The sequence below is a fragment of the Cynocephalus volans genome, chromosome 6 (assembly GCF_027409185.1).
Source record: "Cynocephalus volans isolate mCynVol1 chromosome 6, mCynVol1.pri, whole genome shotgun sequence".
NCBI lineage: Eukaryota > Metazoa > Chordata > Mammalia > Dermoptera > Cynocephalidae > Cynocephalus > Cynocephalus volans.
This window is the reverse complement of record NC_084465.1, coordinates 62054558-62077832: the sequence shown is the minus strand read 5'-3', so window position 1 is coordinate 62077832 and position 23275 is coordinate 62054558. Positions and strand designations below refer to the sequence as shown.

General features: G+C 41.9%; 1 protein-coding gene across 1 annotated transcript; it reads right to left on the bottom strand.

The window, feature by feature from the left end:
• Positions 1-2283: 2283 nt before the first annotated feature.
• On the bottom strand, positions 2284-7289 carry LOC134380922 (uncharacterized). The gene is given in 6 exon segments (XM_063101045.1): positions 2284-2613; positions 2926-3182; positions 4743-4926; positions 4928-5739; positions 6848-6982; positions 7262-7289. Coding segments are annotated over 6 exon segments (1746 nt in total).
• Between the last annotated feature and the right edge of the window lie 15986 nt (positions 7290-23275).

Below are 23275 nucleotides of genomic sequence, written 5' to 3'. Positions count from 1 at the left end.
CCAGGTGGGGGCCACTCCCTTCTTGGAATGTTTAGAGTACCTGGGCCTGCCTGCCCTGCCCTTTGTATGGCCTCTTTAGAAGCTGCTTAATAGCCCCTTAGAAGCTGCTTTACATCTCAATAGCCCCTTAGAAGCTGCTTAATAGCCCCTTAGAAGCTGCTTTACTTAGAATGTCATTAGCAAGCATTTGTCACAAAACTGTGTATACTAAAGTTTATATTTTTCTACAATCCCTACAATTTCTACAGTCCCTACAACTCCCTCCCCTTTTTTCTTGTGCTTATATCAATCATGAAATACTTGTTTCTTGTTGGTTTACTTCCCGATATTGTTGTCTTAACATCATAATCTGGACAGTACTAACACATTCTTTAACAAAAGCTACTAAGCGATTTAAAATGCAGGGACCAAAGGTCAGAAGTAACATTAAAATTATTAATGGTCCTAACAGAGTAGATACGAGGGTTGTGAGCCATGGGGAGGAGTTGAACCATGATTCAAACCATCCTTGATTTTGATCTCTTTCTCCTTTTCTTTTGGCCAAGTCTTCTCTAATTTTAGCCATGGAGTCTTTAATTACCCCTGAATGATCAATGTAGAAACAGCATTCTTCTCGTAATGTGGTGCACAGCCCCCCTTGCTAAAGGAACAAGAGATTTAGCCCCGTTCTGTTTTGCAGGACCACCTCAGAAAGGGAGGCGAGGGACTCTTGTAGCTTAGTAATAGAATTTTCTATTTCTTTAATATCAGCATCTATGGCTGCCTGCAAACTTTGGTAATTCTGATGCTGAATTACTAGAGCTGAGGCTCCTGTTGCTGCCCCAGCTGCTCCCAATCCTAAGCCTAAGAGGACAGAGAGCGTGATACTTAAGGGCTCTCTTTTAGTCCGGTAGATCCCATTATTTTTATCCCAATATGATAATAGCTCTTCGTAGGGATGATAAATGAACCGAGGTAGCAACCGAACTAGGACACAGAAATCCTGGGTTTCTTTCAGGACCTTTGAGCTAACGCAGGGTGTAATCCCAGTAGCACAAGACCATCATCCCCCCAGAGGGGGCAACAGATATGTGTCACCTGACCACCTCGTCAAGTTAAGTGTCTGATTGCACAGCTGGTTGTGTGAGGAGGGGATCTTTCCCACACATGTTCCTTGCCCCGTGACAGCTGACAGAGTGAGTTTGACCTGTCGTTGCTGCCAACGACAGTTGGAGACATCAGTTGTTGTTTTAATTCTGTTCCTGAAGGCTATTCCTTCATAATATGGGGGAGCAACGTCATAACAAAGCCAGCAGGAGCAGGTAGCATTGGGGTTGGTGCTATTTAAGACCTTAAAGGCTTCAGAGATTATGCGGAATAACCCAGATTGTTCTTGAAGCCTAGGTTTAGGAGGCTCGGGCCTTTTCTTTTGTGTCCTGGTTTTTGACTTTTTAGTGGGGGCTAAGGATTCTGTTCGGGTACCCAGGGGTGCTGGGGTAGTCTTCGGTTTGACCATTGGAGGTCTCACTGGAGCTAAATATTTATTTGGGCCTATGGTAGTGTACTGAATTTCTACCTTAAGTTTGATGGTGAACAATAGCCCATCATCATACCTCTCTTTATAAAACCTTAACCCCCATGTAAATCCTTTGTCCCATCTGCTAGCTTTTTTCCCTGCCTCTGTGAAAGACACTCTGAGGGGGTGACACCACCCATTGCAGGTAGAGACCTGTGTCCACCGAAAGTTGTTGCTTCCTGATCGGCCTGCCCACCCTTCAGCAGGGGGAGAGGGGTGGGTATAATTAGCAGTTACCTTTACAAAGTCCCAGGAGGATGAGGGGTGCCAATATGTGTCCCCTGTGGTCTCACAGCCCCAATCTTTGCAGAAGAAATCTGCTTTGCTCCCACACCGATAGTTTAGTGCTCTGCTACAGTGGAACCCAGGGCTCACATAGAAGGTAAGGGCACTCAGCATACTCCTCCGCTTTGCTGTAGAGCATCCCCCCCCATGGTTCAAGCCCACGGCGCTCCGATGAGGAGGGAATAGAAGGGGGCCTGTGAGCATCAAAGTATCCTTCTACATCCCAGTTGCCTGGGGCTCCTAAAGCCAGTTTACACACATCTGGAAATAAGTCAGGCCTCCATCCTCCTGTAGTTACCTTGGATTGACTCCAGATTGTATCCCCCGCCCCATTTACAACATACCAAGTGAAGTTTCTGGGAATATGTGGGCTGTTAGCTTTTGCGCCCTGGAAGAAAATGGTTAGGCATAAGAGGAACAGGAGAGTTTTCATCTTATAACATTTAGGGTGTCCGAACAATTTTCAGTCTTAAGGGGTGCTCTCTGGAACTCTGGACTCTCCAGGTGGCATCCCCCGATCCTTGGTCATCTGGCGGCGCTGGTTTCACGTGCGAGGCGTGGATCCAAGAGGAGATCCCGTCCACCTTCACAGCCGTTGGGGTTGTTAAAAGCACTAGGTAACGTCCTTTCCAGTGGGGCTCTAGGGTCTGGGAGTGGTGTCGCCTTGCGTAGACTGTGTCCCCAACCTGGAACTGGTGAGAAACTTCGGGGGTCCCAGGCTTATAGGAGGCTGCCAGCTGCATCCAAATTTCTTTCTGTACCGCTTGTAGTCCCTTCAACCTGGCATATAAGTCACTGTTACTGTGGCAAGTGGGTTCAAAGGCGTTCCCCAGTAAAGTCAAGGGGGCAGGGGCACCATAGAGAATTTCAAAGGGGGTCAGGTTAAACTGGGAGGGAGTGTTCCTAGCTCTAAACAGGGCCAAGGGAAGGAGCACTACCCAGTCCACGCCAGTCTCCATAGTTAATTTAGTCAGAGTCTCTTTTAGAGTTCTATTCATCCTTTCTACTTGTCCTGAACTCTGGGGTCTGTAAATACAATGTAATTTCCAATTGACCCCCAGATGTCTGGCCACTCCCTGACTTACCTTAGCAACAAAAGTGGGTCCATTGTCGGACCCGATTACCTTGGGCACCCCGAAGTGTGGGAAGATTTCTTCCAGGATTTTCTTGACCACGACGGTGGCTGTTTCTTGTTTAGTTGGGAATGCTTCCACCCATCCGGAGAAGGTGTCTATAAAGACTAGGAGATACTTGTAACCGTATCTGCCTTGCTTGACTTCTGTAAAATCTACTTCCCAATTCACCCCTGGTCTGTCTCCCCTAAGTCTCTTGCCAGGTCCCGCTGTATTTTTACAAACATTTACTTTTTGACAAGGTACACAGCTTTTAACTATCTGCTCTGCTAATTGTCTTAGCCATATGATATGATATTCTGTCCTCAGGGCAGTCTGGGTCAGTTTGTTTACTCCCAGATGAGTCCATTGATGCATTTGTTTGATCATGGCGCGGGCTTGTTCTTGTGGCAAGATAGGCTTGCCTGACGCTGCATGCCAACGCCCTTTTTCCTGATCAAAATGGTTATTAGAGTCCCTTGAGATCACTGCTACGTCCTCATCTGAGTATTTAAATTCAGGCTTTTCTGGTTCAGGGACATTAACCAACAAAATAGAAGAGGACCCGTGGGCTGCCGCCCTTGCCTCTGAATCGGCCAAGTTGTTTCCCCTGGCGATGGGGGAATCCCCTTTTTGGTGGCCTGGGCAGTGTATAATACTCACTTTTAGTGGTCTGTGAAGGGCCTCTAGCAGGGCTACGATCTCTGCCTTGTTTTTGATTTCTTTCCCTCCAGAAGTTAGCAGACCCCGCTGTTGATAGATAGCACCGTGCACATGGGCAGTGGCAAAGGCATACCTGCTGTCCGTATAGATGTTGATTCTTTTGCCTTCTCCTAGTTCAAGGGCTTTCGTGAGGGTGATGAGTTCTGCCTTCTGGGTGGACGTCCCGGCAGGTAAGCTCTGTGCCCATATCAGGTTCTGGCCGTCTACTATAGCAGCTCCTGCCTTTCGTACTCCTTCAGCATCCGTCAGAGGCTGATCTGACAAGTCTTTTCGCCATCCATGTGCCTCAGCAAGCACTTGTTGGCAGTCATGGATGGGGGGGGTCAAAGTCCGGGTCTGGTAGCAATGTGGCTGGATTTAAGCTCACCAGGGGAGCAAAAGTAACCCGGTCTGAATTCAGTAACGGAGTCTGATAGTGAGTCATGCGAGCATTTGTGAGCCAGCAGTCAGGGGGCTGGCAGACAATACTCTCTAAGGCATGAGGTGCCGAGATTACCAAACTCTGTCCCATAGTCAACTTGTCAGCATCTTTTACCAGAACTGCGACTGCTGCTATGATTCTTAGACAAGCTGGCCACCCCGAGGCTACTGGGTCTAGTTTTTTAGACAGATATGCTACAGGCCTTTTCCAGGGCCCCAGTCGTTGAGTCAGGACCCCCTTTGCAACACCTTATTTTCTGCCACATACAGGTGGAAGGGCTTAGTTACATCGGGGAGCCCCAAAGCCGGTGCAGACATTAAGGCTGTCTTAATGTTGTCAAAAGCCTGTTGCTCCTCTTTTCCCCATTTGAAGGGCTGACTGTCCTTAGTGAGGGGATACAATGGGGCTGCCATCTCAGCCAAACCAGGTATCCGCAGGCGGCAGAACCCAGCAGTACCTAAAAATTCTCTGACTTGTCTTGGGTTAGAGGGTGGCAGAATGTGAAACACTGTCTCTTTTCTGGCCTCTGACAACCATCTTTTTCCGTCTTTAAGAAGGTACCCCAGGTAATTGACCCGTCACTTGCAGATCTGAGTCTTTTTGGCAGAGGCTCAATAGCCCAGTTCTCCCAACTCCATAAGGAGACGCTTAGTTCCTTCCAGACACAGTTCCTTGTCGGCCGCCGCCAGGAGGAGGTCATCTACATACAAAGTTACCTGGGGATTAGAGGCCCGGAACATGGCTAAGTCCTGGTGGAGGGCCTCATCAAAGATGGTGGGCGAGTTTTTGAATCCTTGAGGCAGGCGAGTCCATGTAAGTTGCCCTGTTAAGGCCAATCTCTGAATCTTTCCACTCGAAAGCAAAGTAATCTTGACTTTTTGCAGTTAGCGGCAAACAGAAGAATGCATCTTTGAGATCCAGTACCGAGTACCAGGTCCTGTCTGGAGGTGAAGAACTTAAAAGATTGTAGGGATTAGGGACGGTGGCATAGAGGTTGGCCACACGTTTGTTTACCTCTCGGAGATCTTGGACAGGTCGGTAGTCATTAGTCCCAGGCTTTTGGACCGGCAGCAAGGGCGTGTTCCAGGCTGATTGGCACTTCCTTAGGATCCCCAGTTGAAGTAAATGGCCAATGTGGTGTCTGATGCCTTCGCGTGCTTCTTGGGACATTGGGTATTGTCGGACAGCTATAGGACTGGCTTGAGCCTTTAGTTCTACATGGATGGGGGGCCGGTTTTTAGCTTTCCCTATGCCTGCAGTTTTTGCCCATGCCCGGGGGTAGTTTTCTAACCACCAATCCATCTGTCCAGTCTCCCACCATTGCTTTTCAAACAATTGGTATTCATCTTCTAACCTGAGAGTTAGTATCTGGAGAGGCTTTCCTTGCCGATTTAGCACCCGAGGTCCCTCAGGGTCAAAATGAATTTGAGCACCCATTTTGGTGAGGAGATCTCTTCCCAGCAGTGGGTAGGGGCACTCAGGAATGACCATGAACGAGTGGGATAGCGGGCCCACGCCTAGGTCCACTGTTCTCCAGGTAGTCCATGGGTACTGTTTGTACCCTGTAGTCCCTTGTATCCAAGACTTCCCCTTGAGAAGAGGTCCATTTGCTCGCAGTAATACTGAGTTTTCGGCTCCAGTGTCTACCACGAACTGAGTCGGCTTACCCTCCACTTCGAGAGTTACCCTCGGTTCGGGGAGGGGATCCGAACCCCGTCCCCTCTAGTCACTGACCTCCTGCAGGGCCCAGACTTTGGGGCCCTGAGGCTCTTTCTTTTTCCTAGGGCAGTTTCAAACCCAGTGTCCTCTCTCCTTACAGTACGCACATTGATCCTTTGCCAGGGGTCCCTTTTTGCTGCCTGGTGCTGTCTTATTAGGCTCCCTAGCTTCCCTAACTACAGTGGCCAGAATTTTGTGAAAATTTCTTTCTTGGCGCTTTTCTCTTTTTATTTCTTTTTCTTCTTCTGACTCTCTATTATGATAAACTTTTTCAGCCACCTGCACTAATTCCCTCAATGACTTATCTTGCAACTCTTCAAGCTTCTGCAGTTTCTTCCTCATGTCTCTACTAGACTGGTCAATAAAAGCAACCCTCACTGTAGCCTTATGCTCTTCACTACCAGGATCAGATGGGGTAAACCGACTGAATGCCTCCATGAGGCTCTCCAGAAATGCTGGGAGGAAGACTCATCGGGCCCCTGAATTATCTCTCTTACCTTAGTCAAATTGGTGGGGCATTTTGTTGCCCCTCTGAGACCTGCCACTAGAGCCTGGCGATAGACCTTCAGGTGCTCCCTACCTTCTGCTGAGTTGAAATCCCAGTTTGGTCTGATCAACGGGAACCCTGCATCTATAACATCAGGAAGGAGAGTAGGTCGCCCATCGTCTCCTGGCACATTCTTTCGAGCCTCCAGGAGGATTCGTTGTTTTTCCTCGGTGGTGAACAGGACCTGGAGGAGCTGCTGGCAATCATCCCAGGTGGGCTGATGAGTAAAGAGGAGAGATTCTACAAGGTTAGTGAGACCCTGGGGGTTTTCAGAGAAAGGGGGATTTTGAGTTTTCCAGTTGTAAAGATCAGAAGAGGAGAAAGGCCAGTACTGTAAGGGCTGGTTGCCCTCTTCATCAGGAGGGCCATAAGCCCGCATGGGGAAGATAGGGATTGCCTCCGGAGAGGCCACTTGTTTACTGCATGTCCCTTGAGCAGGCCCTCCCTCGGATTCATTTTCTGGTGGGTCCTCTGGCAGAGCTGACGGCCAGGCGCCTGTGATCTGAGAGTAGGAGGATAGGGAGGTGGAGGGGGATCAGAAAGAAGCCAGTCTGGGTCAGTGGACGGCAGGACCTCCGGTTTCTTTTTTACTTCTCGGAGAGCAAATACAGCCGTTGGACCTGTTAAGGGAACAAAGGGACGGACCCACAGAGGAGGATCCGTGACTAGATCTTCCCAGACAACGATATAAGGTATCTGGTCTGGGTGACTTGCAGAACTGAAAATTTTCCTTTTTACTGCTGTAATCAATGGCGGAGAGAAGGAACCTTCAGCGGGCCAGCCGAGTTGGAAAGTCGGCCACTCCAATGAACACAGTGTGGTCCATTTATTCCTTCTAACCTGCACAGACAAATTATTAGCTCTGTCCTTTACATCAGTCCAGCATTTTAGAGTCAGACTTAAAGGGGTTGAGACAGTCTGCCCCATGTCGTCCCAGGAAATCGTCAGTCCCCACACATACGCAACTAGACAAACAAAAACCAAAACACTGATGCGCCCCTGCCACGAGCGCCACAACCAGATTATCAGAGAACTCGGGAGGGGTCTCTTTCCTAGAGATCTCCCATGGAGCCGAACTTGTTTGTCTCCCACAGAGTAATCTGGAGCGTCCTCCAGGATTCCTGTGGCTGCCACGTGCCGGTACGTCTACCTGCCGCTTGGCCACTACAGATGTCTCCGCCTCAGAGCCTCAGAAAATCTAAAATCAGACCAGTGATTCCATCCCAGAGCCACCGAAACCAGACCAATGACTGTCCTGGAGCCACCGAAACCAGATTATAACAGACAGCTTACAGCAGACAACAAAAAGCATACACAGTCAGACAGACAACCGCAGTACCTTGCTCAAGCAATCCTCCGTTCTCCAGTCTCTGGTCCCAGAGAGAGTGAGCCGAATCCCAGACAAGCCCCCGAAAATGTAAGACCCGTGCACCATGCACAAATCCCACACATCGGGGTGGCTCACCTCGAGTCAAGGACCACGAGTTAGAGGCCGTTGCAATAAACATGAGGTTTTATTATTCCAGCATGCTGGGGCCACTTCATCTCCAGGACAAAAGCAGCCCCCAGTTTACAATACAAGCACATTTTGTACAGTTTTTCATGAACAGATCTTTATGACAGGATGAATTGTTGGTTATCTGTGGTGCCCTTGGATTTATGGGCAGACTTTAGCAGGCTGGCACCCCAATAGATCTAGATCTGTGCCCCCTTTAGATTTACAGGTGGGCTTTAGCAGGCTGGTACCTCCGATAAGGAACGGCGCTTCTCTCAATCATATATCTTCCCTGGGGCCTGGCCAGTAGGCTCTTAGATAAGGTACTAGCCAGTTCCTGGAACCAGGTGGGGGCCACTCCCTTCTTGGAATGTTTAGTGTACCTGGGCCCGCCTGCCCTGCCCTTTGTATGGCCTCTTTAGAAGCTGCTTAATAGCCCCTTAGAAGCTGCTTTACATCTCAATAGCCCCTTAGAAGCTGCTTTACTTAGAATGTCATTAGCAAGCATTTGTCACAAAACTGTGTATACTAAAGTTTATATTTTTCTACAATCCCTACAATTTCTACAATCCCATCCATGCTGGTCTAGAATAGCCTTTGGAGTTAACCATGCACCTTTTCAGTAAAAGAGTAATATGTTTTTACTGGGTCATAGTCCATCACTAAAAATAGAAAATGACATACCAAGGTTAAAAACTTACCTGTAGTAAAAATGAACTCTATTTTACAGCCTACTAAAAATGCTCTACGTGAGTACTTAATAAAAGCCATCCATCAAGCCTGAAGTTGAAAAGTGCCCTGATGGTTTTGGCATAATAGCTGCATTGCCAGGCTTGACCTTTGCCCCTACCACAAGGGCTCCAAGCCTCACCAGCTGCCCAGAGAAAGCCAATGTTCTTCCATCCCTCCCAACACCACTCTCTCCTCCCAAAACCATCAAATCAGTTTGACCATCTGAACACAGATGACTCCTCCAGTTTCTTTAAGGTGAAAAGAATGCATTTGCAACAGATAGAAATAAGTGCTTCGAATGAACTGTATTCCTTTATCAGATCCCAACTGTCCTACCTACATAAAAATAAAAGTTCAACTAAACTTCTTTACTGCTGGTATGTTTCCTGAATTCTAGGAAAATTTTTATTAAGTTTATAGACTTATTTTTGTATACTTTCCCCATGTTAAGGGATGATGGCTTTTGTAAATGTGTACTCATTAAACGTTACTTTTAAAATATTTTCTAGTTTTGTTTAATTCTGGTTTTGACTCATCAGTGTTCCAAAGAAAATGACTGAAAAGTTCTGAATGACAGTAGTTCTGGCATTTGGAACTAAGAATACTTCTCTTCTGGGATAAGAAAAAGGAGAGGCAGTGCATGAGTTTGAAAGTATATTAATGGATTTGCAGCTTTATGCAATATGTGTTTGAGCTCAGCTGGGTGGTGCGTTCCAATATCCTGTGTGTGCTTCAGTATTACCCTCAGAGAGGGAAGTGCATCAGTTGGCTAAACGGGGAGGACCGTAATATCCCACACTGGACTAATTGTGAGAATTAGAAAAGAAATAAAAAGGCTGTCCTCCAGGCAGATGCCACCAGGACAGGGCTAATAGCTTAATAAGCAGACTTTAGGTTGGATTCAGACTCCGTGACCAGGCATTAAATGCCCTGTACAGCTGGACAGCTGCAGCCTTGATGGGTGTTACCATGATTTCAGAAACAAAATAAAAACTGATAAATAAGGAGAGGGCTGGCAACCTAGAGGAAGCTAGAAGCAAATGGAAAAGCCATTACTCAACACCTACTTCAATTAGAAATTCATTCAAGAGCTCTTCATGCATTTATTGTTCAGGTATCACAAAAGAGCCACAATCATGATGAATGTATATAATGCATTTCACTTCCAGGAGCTCAAAAGATCCTGAAACTCCTCCCAAAATAAAGGTGGAATGGCAGTCAAGGTGCTGCACACAGAGCTCATAATTTTCATTCTCTGTCACCACAGCCATCATCCCTACCATCACCTGTGTTATCACCTGTCCCACACACACGTGCACACGCATGCACATGCATGCACACACCATGAGAGGCTGCAAGTACCCCTACAGGATCTTACTCCAATTTTCTGTAATGAATTAACATTACAGTCTAGAAAAATCCTCCACTCTCCTAAAGTTTTATTTAGTAGAATTTAGGAAAAGAAAAGAAGTCACTCTTCCATGCATTACTTTTCCTCAAGCTCAAGGCAAAGCCCTGAGCTCTCAGATGAGACCCAAATGAGGGAGGAGAAGGGTCAAGGGTGAAGGGGAAAGACTAGCATAAATGGGAGTGTGGAAGAGCAGGACTGTGCTCCCCTGCCCTGCCCCAGCCAGGAAAAGAACATCCAGGACTACTTGCTTCCTGATGCAAGGGAATCTTGGAAGGCTTTTAATGATGTATATGTAAAATACTACGAGCAAAGCCTGTGCTAACAACCTGAGATGCATTACTTTATTTAATCCTCATAACAATTATCTAAAAGGGTCTTATTATCCTTATTTTTCAGAAAAAAGAAACTGAGTCTTAAAAATTTCATGTCTGGCCTAAGCTCACACAGCTTAGGGAGCAGAGCTGGGATTTGAATCCAGGAAATCTACTCCAGGGCCATCCCTTTCAACACAACAATGTAATGGGTTCCCTGAATTTCCCCTGAAATTTGAATCTGCAGATTAGACTAGAAGAACCAAACCACTGCCAATTCGTTTTTGAAACATTTTTAAAAACAAGAAGCTCATTAGCATTTTAAATATTCCCGATTCTCCTGTCCTCAACACTCCAGGTTTGCTTATGTTGATTTCAGTTCATCCCCTAATTGTGGTAATAGGATCTGTGGTTTCCACATTGAGTTCAACCCCATAGCAACTGCTATTTTAATCTCCCCCCTTTAGTCTGGCACACCTTTCCTCTCTACTCCAAAGGAAACTTTGTTCAGGTGGAGGTAGGCAAACTCCCCTGACCTGAGAAATCAAAGGGGCAGTGAAGGAGAGTATAGCTCTTCTCTACCATCTTAAAGGCAAATGTTTTCTTTTTCTCTGATTTCACATTAGTGTTTGTGTACTGAGTGAACCTATTTGTTCTTGACATCCAGTGACTCATGCAGGAAGTTTCATAATGTTTTTCATTTCGCACTTTCATACTGGTTGAGGAATCCTAGTGTTTAAAAAAAATAAAAATAAAAATAAAACAGATTTAGTCCCAATACCTATAACTTATAGCTGCCAGTTTCTCAGTTTTATAAAACTGAAAGGCTGTTGGACTGGTGCTCAAGTACTGTATATTAAAATCTATCAGAATGTGATCAACTAGAATTAAACTTTCCCCTATTATTTTAAGGGAGTCAACAGGTTTTTAAGGAGCACAACTACTGTATTTGTTTCATTTTCCTAATCCTTTCTTTTATGCTGATTAGACAGAAACAGAATGACAGAGTTCCTGTCTCATTTCATTACAGTAGTAGAATCTGTTAAAACGGAAGAGATCTGCCACCAGACACAGGGGTTTTCTATAGACTCCTAAAAGTCAGCCATCCGAGCAGGCAATGAATTGACTGCCACCAGGAGGAAATATCTTCCATTTTTAGACACTCCGGGCAATCATTATGCAGTTCTCTCTTATGCCTAACCAACGTTTTCCTAGTGCTCTTCCACTCACTTTTCTTAGTGCCATCGTCTAAAGCAGTTCCTCACCAACTGTCGGCTCTGAGAGCTGGTATTTTTTGTTTTGTTTTTTTCCAGTTCATCACAGACAATGTATATGTCCAAACACAGAATCACACGCGAATATTATGGCAACGTCAAGTTGCCATAGAAGTTCCTACACTTCTCAATTTCTGAATTCAAACTGGTAACAAGTAGTTCTCAAACCAGCGCCCTCTGCAGACCACACTTTGAATAGCACTCAAAGACCGGCCTAAAAATCTGGCTTGGCTTGGTTCCTCCAGAAACTGATCCTAAGGCAAGGATTCTAGAGCAAATACCTTATTCTGGAAGTGAAATCATTAAATACTGGGAATGGAGTAGTAAAGCAGAGTAGGGAAGGAATAAAATATAAGTTTTCAAGCCAATTACACCTGTGGGAAACTGGAGTTGAATTCTGCTGGGAAAGGCTGGCAGACAGTGTCAAACTGAAGTTGTCCCCATCAATGGGAAGGGAAACTTGGTTTTTATCCATCATATCTCTGCTTACCATTGGATGAGAGAAGCTTCCAGGGCGTTGCCTTTCCTGCACTTCTAACATTTCCTGCACATTCACTGTGCATGCCGTCAAAGCCGGGAAGAAAGGCCCACAGGCAAAGTGTTACATGTGTTCACACAAGCGGCTTCTGGCTCATGCAGGTGAGTGCCAAGAAGAGGTTGGTGTGGCCCTAACAAGACCGCGAGACAATCCAGTAGAAAATTGTGCATAGGGCATGAACAGAGTCCAAAAAGGAAACAAGGCTATTCAACACATGAAAAGATATTCTACTTCTTCATAATGAGATGCATGAAAATTGAAACTGCACTGAGATGCCTTTCTCACCTAGCAGATGGGCAAAAATCCAAGTTTGGGCACACATTGTGTGGGTGAGGCTGTGGCAACATGCATTCTCATACATCTCTCTTGAATATGCAAACTAGGACCGCCCCTGTGGAGAGCAATTAGGCATTATCCTTCAAAATTAAAAATGCATAGTTAAGTTTTGACCCAGGAGTTCCACTCCTGAGAATTTATCCTATAGATATGCATGCAAGCATTTGAGATGAAAAATAGGCATTGCTGTTTGTTTTACTTGTTTTTCATGAATGACAACATAGCAAAAGCAGAATATGGGCAACAACTCAAGCATTCATCTTTAGGATTGGTTCAACAAACTATGATGCTTTCACAGAACGGAATTCTGCGCAGCTGTTTAAAACAAATGAGGCTCCTTTTATATGTATGGAAAGATATCCAAAATATGTTATTAAGTAAAAATAAATAAATAAAAGTACAAAATAATATATGTAGTATGGTTCCTTCTTTATACATATATTTGCTTTTAATTGCCTAAAAGAAACACTGGAAAGATTCAAAAGATAGATACCTAAACAGGATGGGGGAACAGAGTAGAAACAGGGATAGAAGCACTGTGCGCCTTTTTATATCATCTTGATTTTTTAATTACATGAATGTTTACCTAATTGTTAAAATAAATTTAACTTAAAACGTAATTGGTTGCATATCCCTGCTAAGTCTTCTCCTATTCCCACTAAACCTCTCTGGCTCTGAATGGATCTTCCTCTCATGTCATAATCTCCAAATCTTTCGTCATTCTGGTCCCTCTTCAGATTTCCTACAAACATTTCAATGTTCCTTTTACAAGGTTCCCTTAACCAAAAATAGATGAGGTGTAGCCAGGTTAGAGTGCAATATCACTATTGTTTTCCTTTTCCTGGATCGTGAGTCTCTAGTCATGTAATCTAAGTTTTCACTGGGTGTGGTGGAGTTTTTTTGTTTGTTTTTTGATAATCACATGATAACAGGTTCACATCAAATAATATGCCTGAATTCTTTTCACATGAAGTGTTAAGTCCAGTCTCTCCTCAGTCTGTCCTACTAGCCCCAACTCTGCCTCCTTCTACCACCAATACCATTGACCCTACATGGATAGCCATTAATATATTTAAACTTAAGTTCAAAATAAAAACAAATAAGCACTCTACTGTCTTTTCAAAAATTCTATAAATCTAAAACTGTTCTAAAGTAAAAGACTTACTAAAAAAACAAACAACCCACTCTATCTTTATTAAAGTTTATCTCATGGAAAGTTTTACTTCTCCTCCAGCCTAGAAGATTGTTTTAAATATTGATTCCATTTTCCAACCTATGTGCTGCCCACACATTTCTGAATATGGCTTCAATGTCTTTATTATAGTTTTTGATGACAAACGTAGAAGCATTTTATCCACAACTTCCAACTTCAACTGAAATGTTTCATAGACTAGATGAAGCCTAGAGATTAGCTAATCTTGTAAACTCCTTTCACAGATGTGGAAACTGAAGCCCAAGGGTAAAAACTGAAGTAATTCTGCAAGGTCACACAGTTACATTGTAACAAAGCAGAATTAGACCACAGATGACCTGATTTCCAGGGCAGGAGGGTTTTTTTCCTGGTCCTTTTGGAAGCAGTTGATTCAGTTGAAAACAAATTGGTTGTAGATCAAAATCAAAAGGGGCCAAAAGGACAGAATGATCAGAAACAGGTATATCCATTTACCAATTTTGTACTTTTCAGTAAGTGATAAGTACGTTACCTTTTGAAAAATGACAAATAAGGCTAAAAGAAGAACATTATTTAATGGTATATTTAAATTACCTGTGATTACTGGTATGCCGAATAACGATAAATTATATTTTTACCTTCTTTCATATTCTCTAATTAAAATAATATTTAAAATCTTAGACATTTTAGGAATATTCAACAACAAAAACTTGTCCTGTTTTATCCCTGTTGGAATTTTTTCCCATATAAAGAAGACTTTGTCAAACTGCTTTAACATAAAAGATGTGTGCAATAAAAAGTGTTTATAAAACTGGCCTAATATAGCAAGTAGGCATCAGTGGCAGTCATAGAAGGTGACCTGCTCAGATGTGCCTTCAAGAGAACCTGCTGCAGGGGAACGTAACCGATTGACACCCTCCAACTGCCAGGCCTCATCATTCACATGATCCACAGTGTCCCTAGGCTGCTCCCAGCTAATGGCTGTGCATGACAGAGATATTAGAACCAAGCCATCACTGCCTTGTACAAGTTTCTTCTAGAGGGTCAGATTCGCTTGGGTATTTCCTGCTGGTTCATCCAAGATCTTTTCACAACTGCACAGTGATCTGAATTTCTTCCTACCCGGTTTTCTCCTCACCTTCATCTTTTGCAGGTGTAACACCTGCTTTGCAATATGAAAGCTCCTTCCTATTTTATCCTTTAAGGAATATCCTCCAATAAATCTCTTATCCTATCTGGGTGTCTCCTTCTTGGAAGACCTAACCAACAAAGCATCATTAGCAGAAAACCACCTAACAATGCGTTTCTCAGAATATATGTCACTGTCAGGAAGCCATACATGACTGTATAACATATTCACATATATTAATAATCTGTTTTGTTGGGGCTGCCTGGTTAGCTCCATTGGTTAAAGCATGGCACTGATAACGCCAAGGTCCAGGGTTTGATCCCTGTACCAGCCAACCACCAAGAAAAACAAAAAACAAAAAAAACTCTTTTCTTATCCAAATAGCATCATACTATGTATACTGTTCTGTATCTTGCAAGGACCTTCTTACTGCATAATCCCATGGTGGAAGGGTAAAGAGAGGGTGAGAGAGAGAAAAAAGGGACCCACACAGGATTTAAACCACACTTTAGACCAATTGTATCTGGCAGATATCTACAGAATATTTCATCCAACAACCACAGAATATACATTCCTCAGCAAATGGAATATTCTCCAGGATAAGACCACATGTTAGGTCACAAATCAAGCCCAAACAAATTTTTAAAAATTGAAATCATTTCAAGTATCTTTTCAGACCACAACAGATTAAAACTAGAAATCAATAACAAATGAAACTCCAGAAACTACACAAATACATAGAAATTAAACAACATGCTCCTGAACAAGCAATCCCATTTACAATAGTCAACAAAAAAATAAAATGCCTAGGAATTGATTTAATCAAGGAGGTGAAAGGTCTTTACAATGAAAACTACAAATCACTGTTGAAAGAAATTAAAGAGGACACAAAAAGATGGAAAGACATTCCTTGCTCATGGATTGGAAGAATCAACATTGTGAAAATGTCCATACTTCCCAAAGCAATCTACATATTCAATGCAATCCCCATCAAAATACCAATGACATTCTTCACAGAAATAGAAAAAACAATCCTAATGTTCATACAGAACAACAAAAGACCCTGAATAACCAAAGTAATCTTGAACAAAAAAAATAAAACCAGAGGCATTACATTACCTGACTTCAAATTATACTGTTAAGCTATAGTAAACAAAAGAGCATGGTACAGGCACTCTGACCAATGGAACAAAATAGACAACCCAGAAATCAACACACATACAGCTAACTAGTATTTGACAAGGCAACAGGAGCATACATTGGGGAAAGGACAGCTTTTTCAATAAGTGGTGCTGTGAAAACTGGACATCCATATGTAGAAAAATGAAACTAGACCTGTACTTCTTGCCATATACCAAAATCGACCCAAAATGGATAAAAGACTTATATATGACACCCAAAACTATAAAACTACTAAAAGAAAACATAGGGGAAACACTTCAAGAAGTAGGACTGGGCAAAGACTTTATGAATAAGACCCAAAAGCACAGGCAACAAAAGAAAAAATAAAGGGATTATAGCAAACTAAAAAGCTTCTGCATAGCAAAGAAACAGTTAACAGAGCAGAAAGACAACCTACAGAATGGGAGAAAATATCCACAAACTATGCGTCCAACAAGGGATTAACATCTGGAATATAAAAGGAACTGAAACAACTTAACAGTAAAAAAAAAGTAACCCAATTTTAAAAATGGGCAAAGGAGCTGAATAGGCATTTCTCAAAGGAAGATATACCAATGGACAACAAGCACATGAAAAAATGAATAGAAATGAATAGTGACTGCAATTAATTTGTTACAATCCATGGATTCATTTCACCACTAAACACACACACACACACACACACACACCCGCACAACTCTAGGTGGTCATTATTTTAAATATTTAGAACATTTTCTTACTTTGGAAATTGACAGCAAAAAGAAAAGAATTAAGCATTTATCCTGCCTTTTCTGTACAACAGAGTAACTAAATAGCCCTAGTTGACAATGGAAAGTTCTTCTCTACAAAAATATTCCAATTAATAAAGTAAAAGGAAGGAAAAAGTTAGAAAATTGCCACTTTGCATTCCCTAATGAAATAATTCAGGCAGCTTTCATCAGTAAATAAAATCACTAGAAAAAGGTTGATAGGGAATTGTAATATGTTAGCATCACAAAAGTTAGATGATTAGACACTAACACCGTGTGCTTTCCATGAAGCACACAGCACCATGAATGTTTGCCAATAGAGTCGAACCTGAATCTCACCACACCTTGAGTGCTAACTCTTTCAGTTAACAGAAAATGAAAGTGATAGAGTAACAAGCTAAATGTCACCAACAGGAGACATATAGACAAATCCAGAGTATAGGACATCCTACAGGATGTGACCCAATTTTTTCAATGAGTCAACAACATAGAAGTTGTGGAACTTCCTTAGATTAAAAGAGACTTAACCAAATGCAGTGTGTAGACCTTGTGTGAGTTCCTTAATAACAAACCAAAAGTAAAGTTATTTTTGAGATGACATCCAGGGAATTATAAGTATTAAATGTATTAGATTATACCAAGGAACCGTTCATTTTATTAGGAGTGATAATGGTTTCACGGTGTTTTAAGTTCACTTTTTAACAGAGAATACTGAAATATGTCAAATTTGCAAAAAACGCATCAAATGAAAGTCTCTACCCAATGTTCAGTATTGGAAACTGTGCAAAGATGAAATACATGACATAGCAAATTGTAAAAATAATGCTGACAACTTAAAATAGTGGGGGCGAGGGAACTTGAAAAAGAAAATAAGCAAAAGAGAAGAAAAAACTAAGAGATAATTCAGTATATGAAAGAAGTGTATTATGGGGAAAGATTATGGGAAATTCTATGGAGGTAGTTCATAAGAGCTGGCTGACTTTTGTGATCATTAACTACATTTTGAAGTCTTGCTTTGAGATGAATAGCTGCGTTTTTTCTTTTAGGGCGTGGCTCTCCTTGGAGAACACCTTCACGCTCATTTTCTGCGTGGTGCTGCTCTTCTTGAAATTTTTCTGTGGTTCAATATACATTGACATGAGCATTCCTATTACATTTTTTCCAAGTCTAGGCCATGCTTCTGTGTTGTTTTGGGTACATGGAAATCCATTCCACACGCACTCCTATACAGATCACAAATTCAGCAAAAATAATACTGGTGATAGAACAGCAACACCATTGTGCTAATGTCTTCTTATCCTACCATGCACATAATTATTTTCAAACCAGTCAGTAACTTTCCTGGCTTCTTCAGGCAAATGTGGCTTTAATTTACTAAAATCTCCAGGTATTTCATCAGCTGAAAGGAATGCCAATGCAGACAAATGATACATTTTTAAACTGAAATTTTTATTGATTTTCTGGATTTTAGATGTTAGGGATTTTAGACTTTAAAGGTTTAGATCTTTAAGGATTTCGATCTTTCGGGATTTCAATAGTCAGGGTTGTGTCTTTCATGATTGTGATCGGCACTGAGATACATAACATACTTTTTAATCAACAGGATAGGAAAACATAGGTAGACCCGTTGTTTTCCAAGTTTGTTATCCTTGAATCATAATCTATGGTCTGTATTAAGAAGGAGCCTATTAACGATGGAGAGGGACCACGTTGTGTTTTTTAGTGTCGTACTGCGGTATCTCAAGAGACACCAAGTGCTGTAACCCCAGATGAGTGTCCTTTAATGCTCTCAGGGGGGGAAATTTTATGATTAATACACCCACTGGTACTGAGCTGGAGAGTGTAGAGTGTCAGCCCTTTAAAGAGAAGATAGGAATTTAAACCTGCCTTGGTAAAAGATAGATGTCGTAAAATATTACCTTTGATTAGGTACAGGGAGTGAGGGGAAGCTGTTGACTGTAACTGGGACCAACAGGTGGAAATTATAGGAAGCCATTTTTCACTAAATCCTGAACCCTTATGAAGCATTCTGCATAAGAGCTACTGCGTGTAAAGACGAGATGAATCATCTCAAGAGAGAGTGAATTCACTACACTGGAGGTTGTTTCACCAGAGGGTTAGTGTGCATTTTGTAAAGGGATTTCAAGCAGCAGACATGGCAAAATTTATAAAATGTGTAAATTATAGAATAATGGAGGGGGAACACTATCCACTTTCTTAATGTATATTATGATACTGTTACAGAAGATAATTAGTAATTACCACTTTTCTATTTATCTAGAAAAGTTTAACTCCCAATTAATGGAATTTACAAGTGGAAATTCAAATGTGGCTATTCCATATGTAAAATAAGGAAGAGGGCTATAAATGTTTGTTGATCGGATGAGTACTTAATAACTCACAATGTGAAGTTTAGGAAGAAAATGCAATTTATTCGTTTATTCATGAAATAGATTTTGAAAGCCACTTTTGTGCCAGAAATTGGCAAAGCCCTCGCTTTCATGGAGCTTTTATTCTAGCAGGAGGATACATATGATAAACATTAAAATAAATAAATAACTATCAGGTGGTCAGCGCTATGAAGTAAATAGTAAAGCAGATTAAGTGAACAGAGTAGGAAAGGCACTAAACTAGATCAGGTTTACAGGAAAAGCATCTCTGATAAGGCAACACTTGAGCAAAGGCTGAAAAAACTGAGGGAGCAAACTGTGTGAATATCTGACAGAAAGGCCCAGGAAGACAGAAGAGCAAGCTAAAGGACCCCAAGGCAGGATAGTGTTTGGTGCTCAAGACAGAGCAAGGAGGCAAGTATGACAGGAGTAGAAAGAGTGTAGGAATTCTGGTCAGAAGTCATTTCATCTTTGTGGCCTTCAGAGATCTGGCTTCAATAGATACAATCTTTCTCCTGCACAGGTTGCTTAGGAACCAAGGAAGGGAAAGGAACAGAATGCTATGCTTGTGTAAGATAAGGGGAGTGACTTCAGCAACTCCAAGGATAAGCAACAGGTTGGCTGCAAGGTGCCTGGAAGTTATTCCCTTCTGCAAACTTATCTCTTTGGCATAGTTCCAGTTTTGTCTCTAAGTCCCTTATAAGCTTCAACTCCTTCCCCTGGGGTTGTGGAGAAAGCAGCTGTGCAGCATTGGGATCAATGCCCTCCCTGATCCATTCCATATAAGTAACTCATCCATCAATAATAATAATAATAATAAACTTCTTGTAAACCATACGAGTTGCCTCTTTTGTTCTTCAGTCTCAGGATACTTTCTCAGTTTGGTGGGCATTATACTATTAGCTCACACTCAGACAAATGAGCCTGAAGAAGAACACGTGGAGACAGACCAGACCTGGGCCTTTAGGCCAGGGAAAGGACTTGGGCTTTTTAGTCTCTATGAGAGGAGAAGTCATTGTAAGAAATAACATGTTTCAAGAGTATCACTCACTTTGCTAAATGTAGCATAGACCATGTAGGAGCAAGGGAAGAAAAGAGGAGGAACTTAGAAGACAATAATCCAGGAATAAAAATATGGTGGTTTGGATCAAGGTAGGAGCAGTGAATATTGTGAGACATGGTCAGGTTTGGAAGGAACAATTTTGTGGGGGCAGAAATTTCATTTCAGAAAGGTTAAATATAAGATGCCTACTAGACATACATGTGCAAATGTCAAGTACACAAGTGGATATACTTGACTGGGAACGAAGCCGGGGATGAAATTTGAGAGTCCCCAGTACAGATTTGCATTTAAAGCTATGGGATTGGATAAACCACCTGACACATGAGTGTAGATAGAGAAGTAATCAGGTCTAAGGACTGAGACATGGGTCATTTTAACCTTAGAGAGTGGGAAACGAGGAAGATTCTGCAAAGGAGAGTTAGGAGTGACCAGTGAAGATGGAGTGGGAGATGTGGAGGCCACAGGAAGAAAGTCAAGTGGGAGGGAGGGAGCCCTATGACAAGGGCTTCTGATATGCCCCGTGACATAAAGGCTGAAATGTGACCATTGGATCTGGCAATGTGGAAATCACTGATAACCCTAATCACACCCGTTTCAGTGGAATGGTGGAGGTGGAAGGTTGGCTGCGGTGGGTTCAAGAGACTGTGGGAGGAGAGGAAGTAGTGACAGTGAGTAAAATTTGAGGAAGTTTACTCTGAAGGAAAGCAGAGAATTTGGGCAGTTCCTAAAGGTGGGGATGGCGATGACTGGAACAAGAAGGGTAGCGAATGTAACAGTCCCCTACAAAGCCTAGGAGTGTTTGGAAGGGTGGAAACATATAGTCTAGAAAGAATAGTGTGGACTGAGGAGGACACCTAGGCTACCTCCAGGCTTAGGGGAGTATTTGAGGAAAAACAGCCACTACCCCAAAAGTACTGCAGGCAAAAAAATAAAAATAAAAAATAAAAAAATAAAAAACAGTGTCCTTAGGTGACAATCAAGACTCATTGAACAAAAAGGTCAAGGGAGGATTCAGAGACCGGGTAGGAGGGAAAACAGGTGTAATTCTTGAAAGCACAGGGGAAGGGTGGAATGGAGCAGGTGTGAGAGAGGATCGATTTCAGTAAAGTGAATAACGTAATGAGGGATTACCTCAGGAATCCTGGGATTTCATGATGAAGTAATCAATAAGGATGGAATAGGATTAGTTATAATCAGCCCTCAGAGAGCAGAGGTTGGTAAGTGGAAATTATAAAAACATTCTATATACCAGTCCTTTGGTGATTAAAGTAGAGGGGCAAAGAGCACAGCAAAAAATATTAGTAAAGAAATAAGCTTTGCAAACCTATTACGGGAGGGCCACCTTATTGTAAGTATCTAAGCACACCAGGAGGCTATGTCAGGCCTGGTAAGGGATGCTTTCAAGAGGCGGAGAGGCTAGGAAACAAGCAGATCAATTAACAGTTTCTCTCCACTGGATGTGCAGAAATTGGAACCCTCCTACAATGCTGGAATGCAAAATCATACAGCTGCTTTGGATAACAGTTTGGAAGTTCCTCAAATGGTTGAGTATAGAGTTGTCATATGACCTAGCAATTCTACTCTTAGATTGAAAACATACGTCTACACAAAAACTTGTATGTGAATATTCATCATTTGGAATAACCAAAAAGTAAAACAACCCAAATGTCTTTCTATTGATGAATGGATAAGCAGAATGTGGTTCGTGCACACAATGGAATATTATTCTGCCATAAAAGGGAATGAAGTACTGATACATGCTGCAATGTGGATGAACTCAAAAACATTACGCTGAGTGAAAGAAGCCAGACACAAAAAGGCCTCATATCGTATGATTCCATCTACATGAAATGTCCAGAATAGGAAACTCTATAGGGATAGAAAGCAGATTAGTGGCTGCTAGGGCCTGGGGCGAGGGGGAAATGGAAAATGACTGCAATAGGTATGGAGTTTCTTTTTGAGGTGATGAAAATGTTCTGGAATTAGATAATGGTGATGATTGCACAGCTCTATGAATATACTAGAAGCCACTTAAATGTATGCTTTAAAAGGGTGAATTTTATGGTCTATGAATCATGTTTTAGTAAAACTGTTACCAGAAGAAGAAGAAGAAGAAGAAAGTATATTCCAGGTATATAATTATAGAAATAATTGAAACTGTTTTCAATCTAAAATTCAAATAAAAAGAACACCAAACATATGTTCCTGATAAGAACAGAGAAACAAACTACACATATATTCACGATAGTGTAGATGGGAAGATTTAGAACTATAAAGAATACAGTAGGAAATAAAGTAAGAAGGGTACATAGAAATATATGGAGATACATATAGAGAACAATGGCTCTGGCTTGTCAGTTCCTCTAAACCCTCCCTGTACCCCTGAGACGATTTTACAGAGTGTGCTTAACTTAAAGTATTTTTTGAATAAGTGAATAAATGTAGATATATACCATGATGCTGAAGTCTCTATGGAAGTCAGTAGTTGAGCTACTTAGAAATATAGGATATTTTAAGTTATTTCCCTGCTTTAGGAAGACAGTTTCAAAGGAAATAAAATCTATTTTAACAAGTTGCCCAAATGCTAGAGATATACAAGTGAAATTATCCACATAGGATTTAAAACAATTTTTAATGTTGATTGTTAGGCTTTTTAGTTGAATAATTTTTTCCCTAAAAGAGAAAGTAAAACTCATGGATAGCCTGTGGGAGGAAAGAGTAGTGTAAATGTCTAGCATAAAAGCATTAGCTTCTAAAAGATAGCTGCAGAAAGAACTATGCTGCCTCCGGGGTGTCTAATCAACCCAAGATCTCAGGACAGACTTTCCAAATATCTGCTTAGAAATTGGCTTATTTTTTTTTCAGATCTGTTCTTGTGGTTTTAATTAAGCTAAAGATCATATCAATGTTTATACTTGATATAAGCTATTGCGTTTCCAACTGCTGTCTAGATTTCTAAATAGCCTGTGCATCGAGGATAGAAGTCACGAAAGATTATGACTTTATGTCATTTCATTCAGTGAAGACGTTGAAAACCAATAAATAAGAGATGACAGGGAAATGGAAGTGGGAGAATGAACACAAAATATGGACCTGAAAACCCGTAGTGATTTTTTCTAAAATATCTTCATACTTGATTAAATATATTAAATA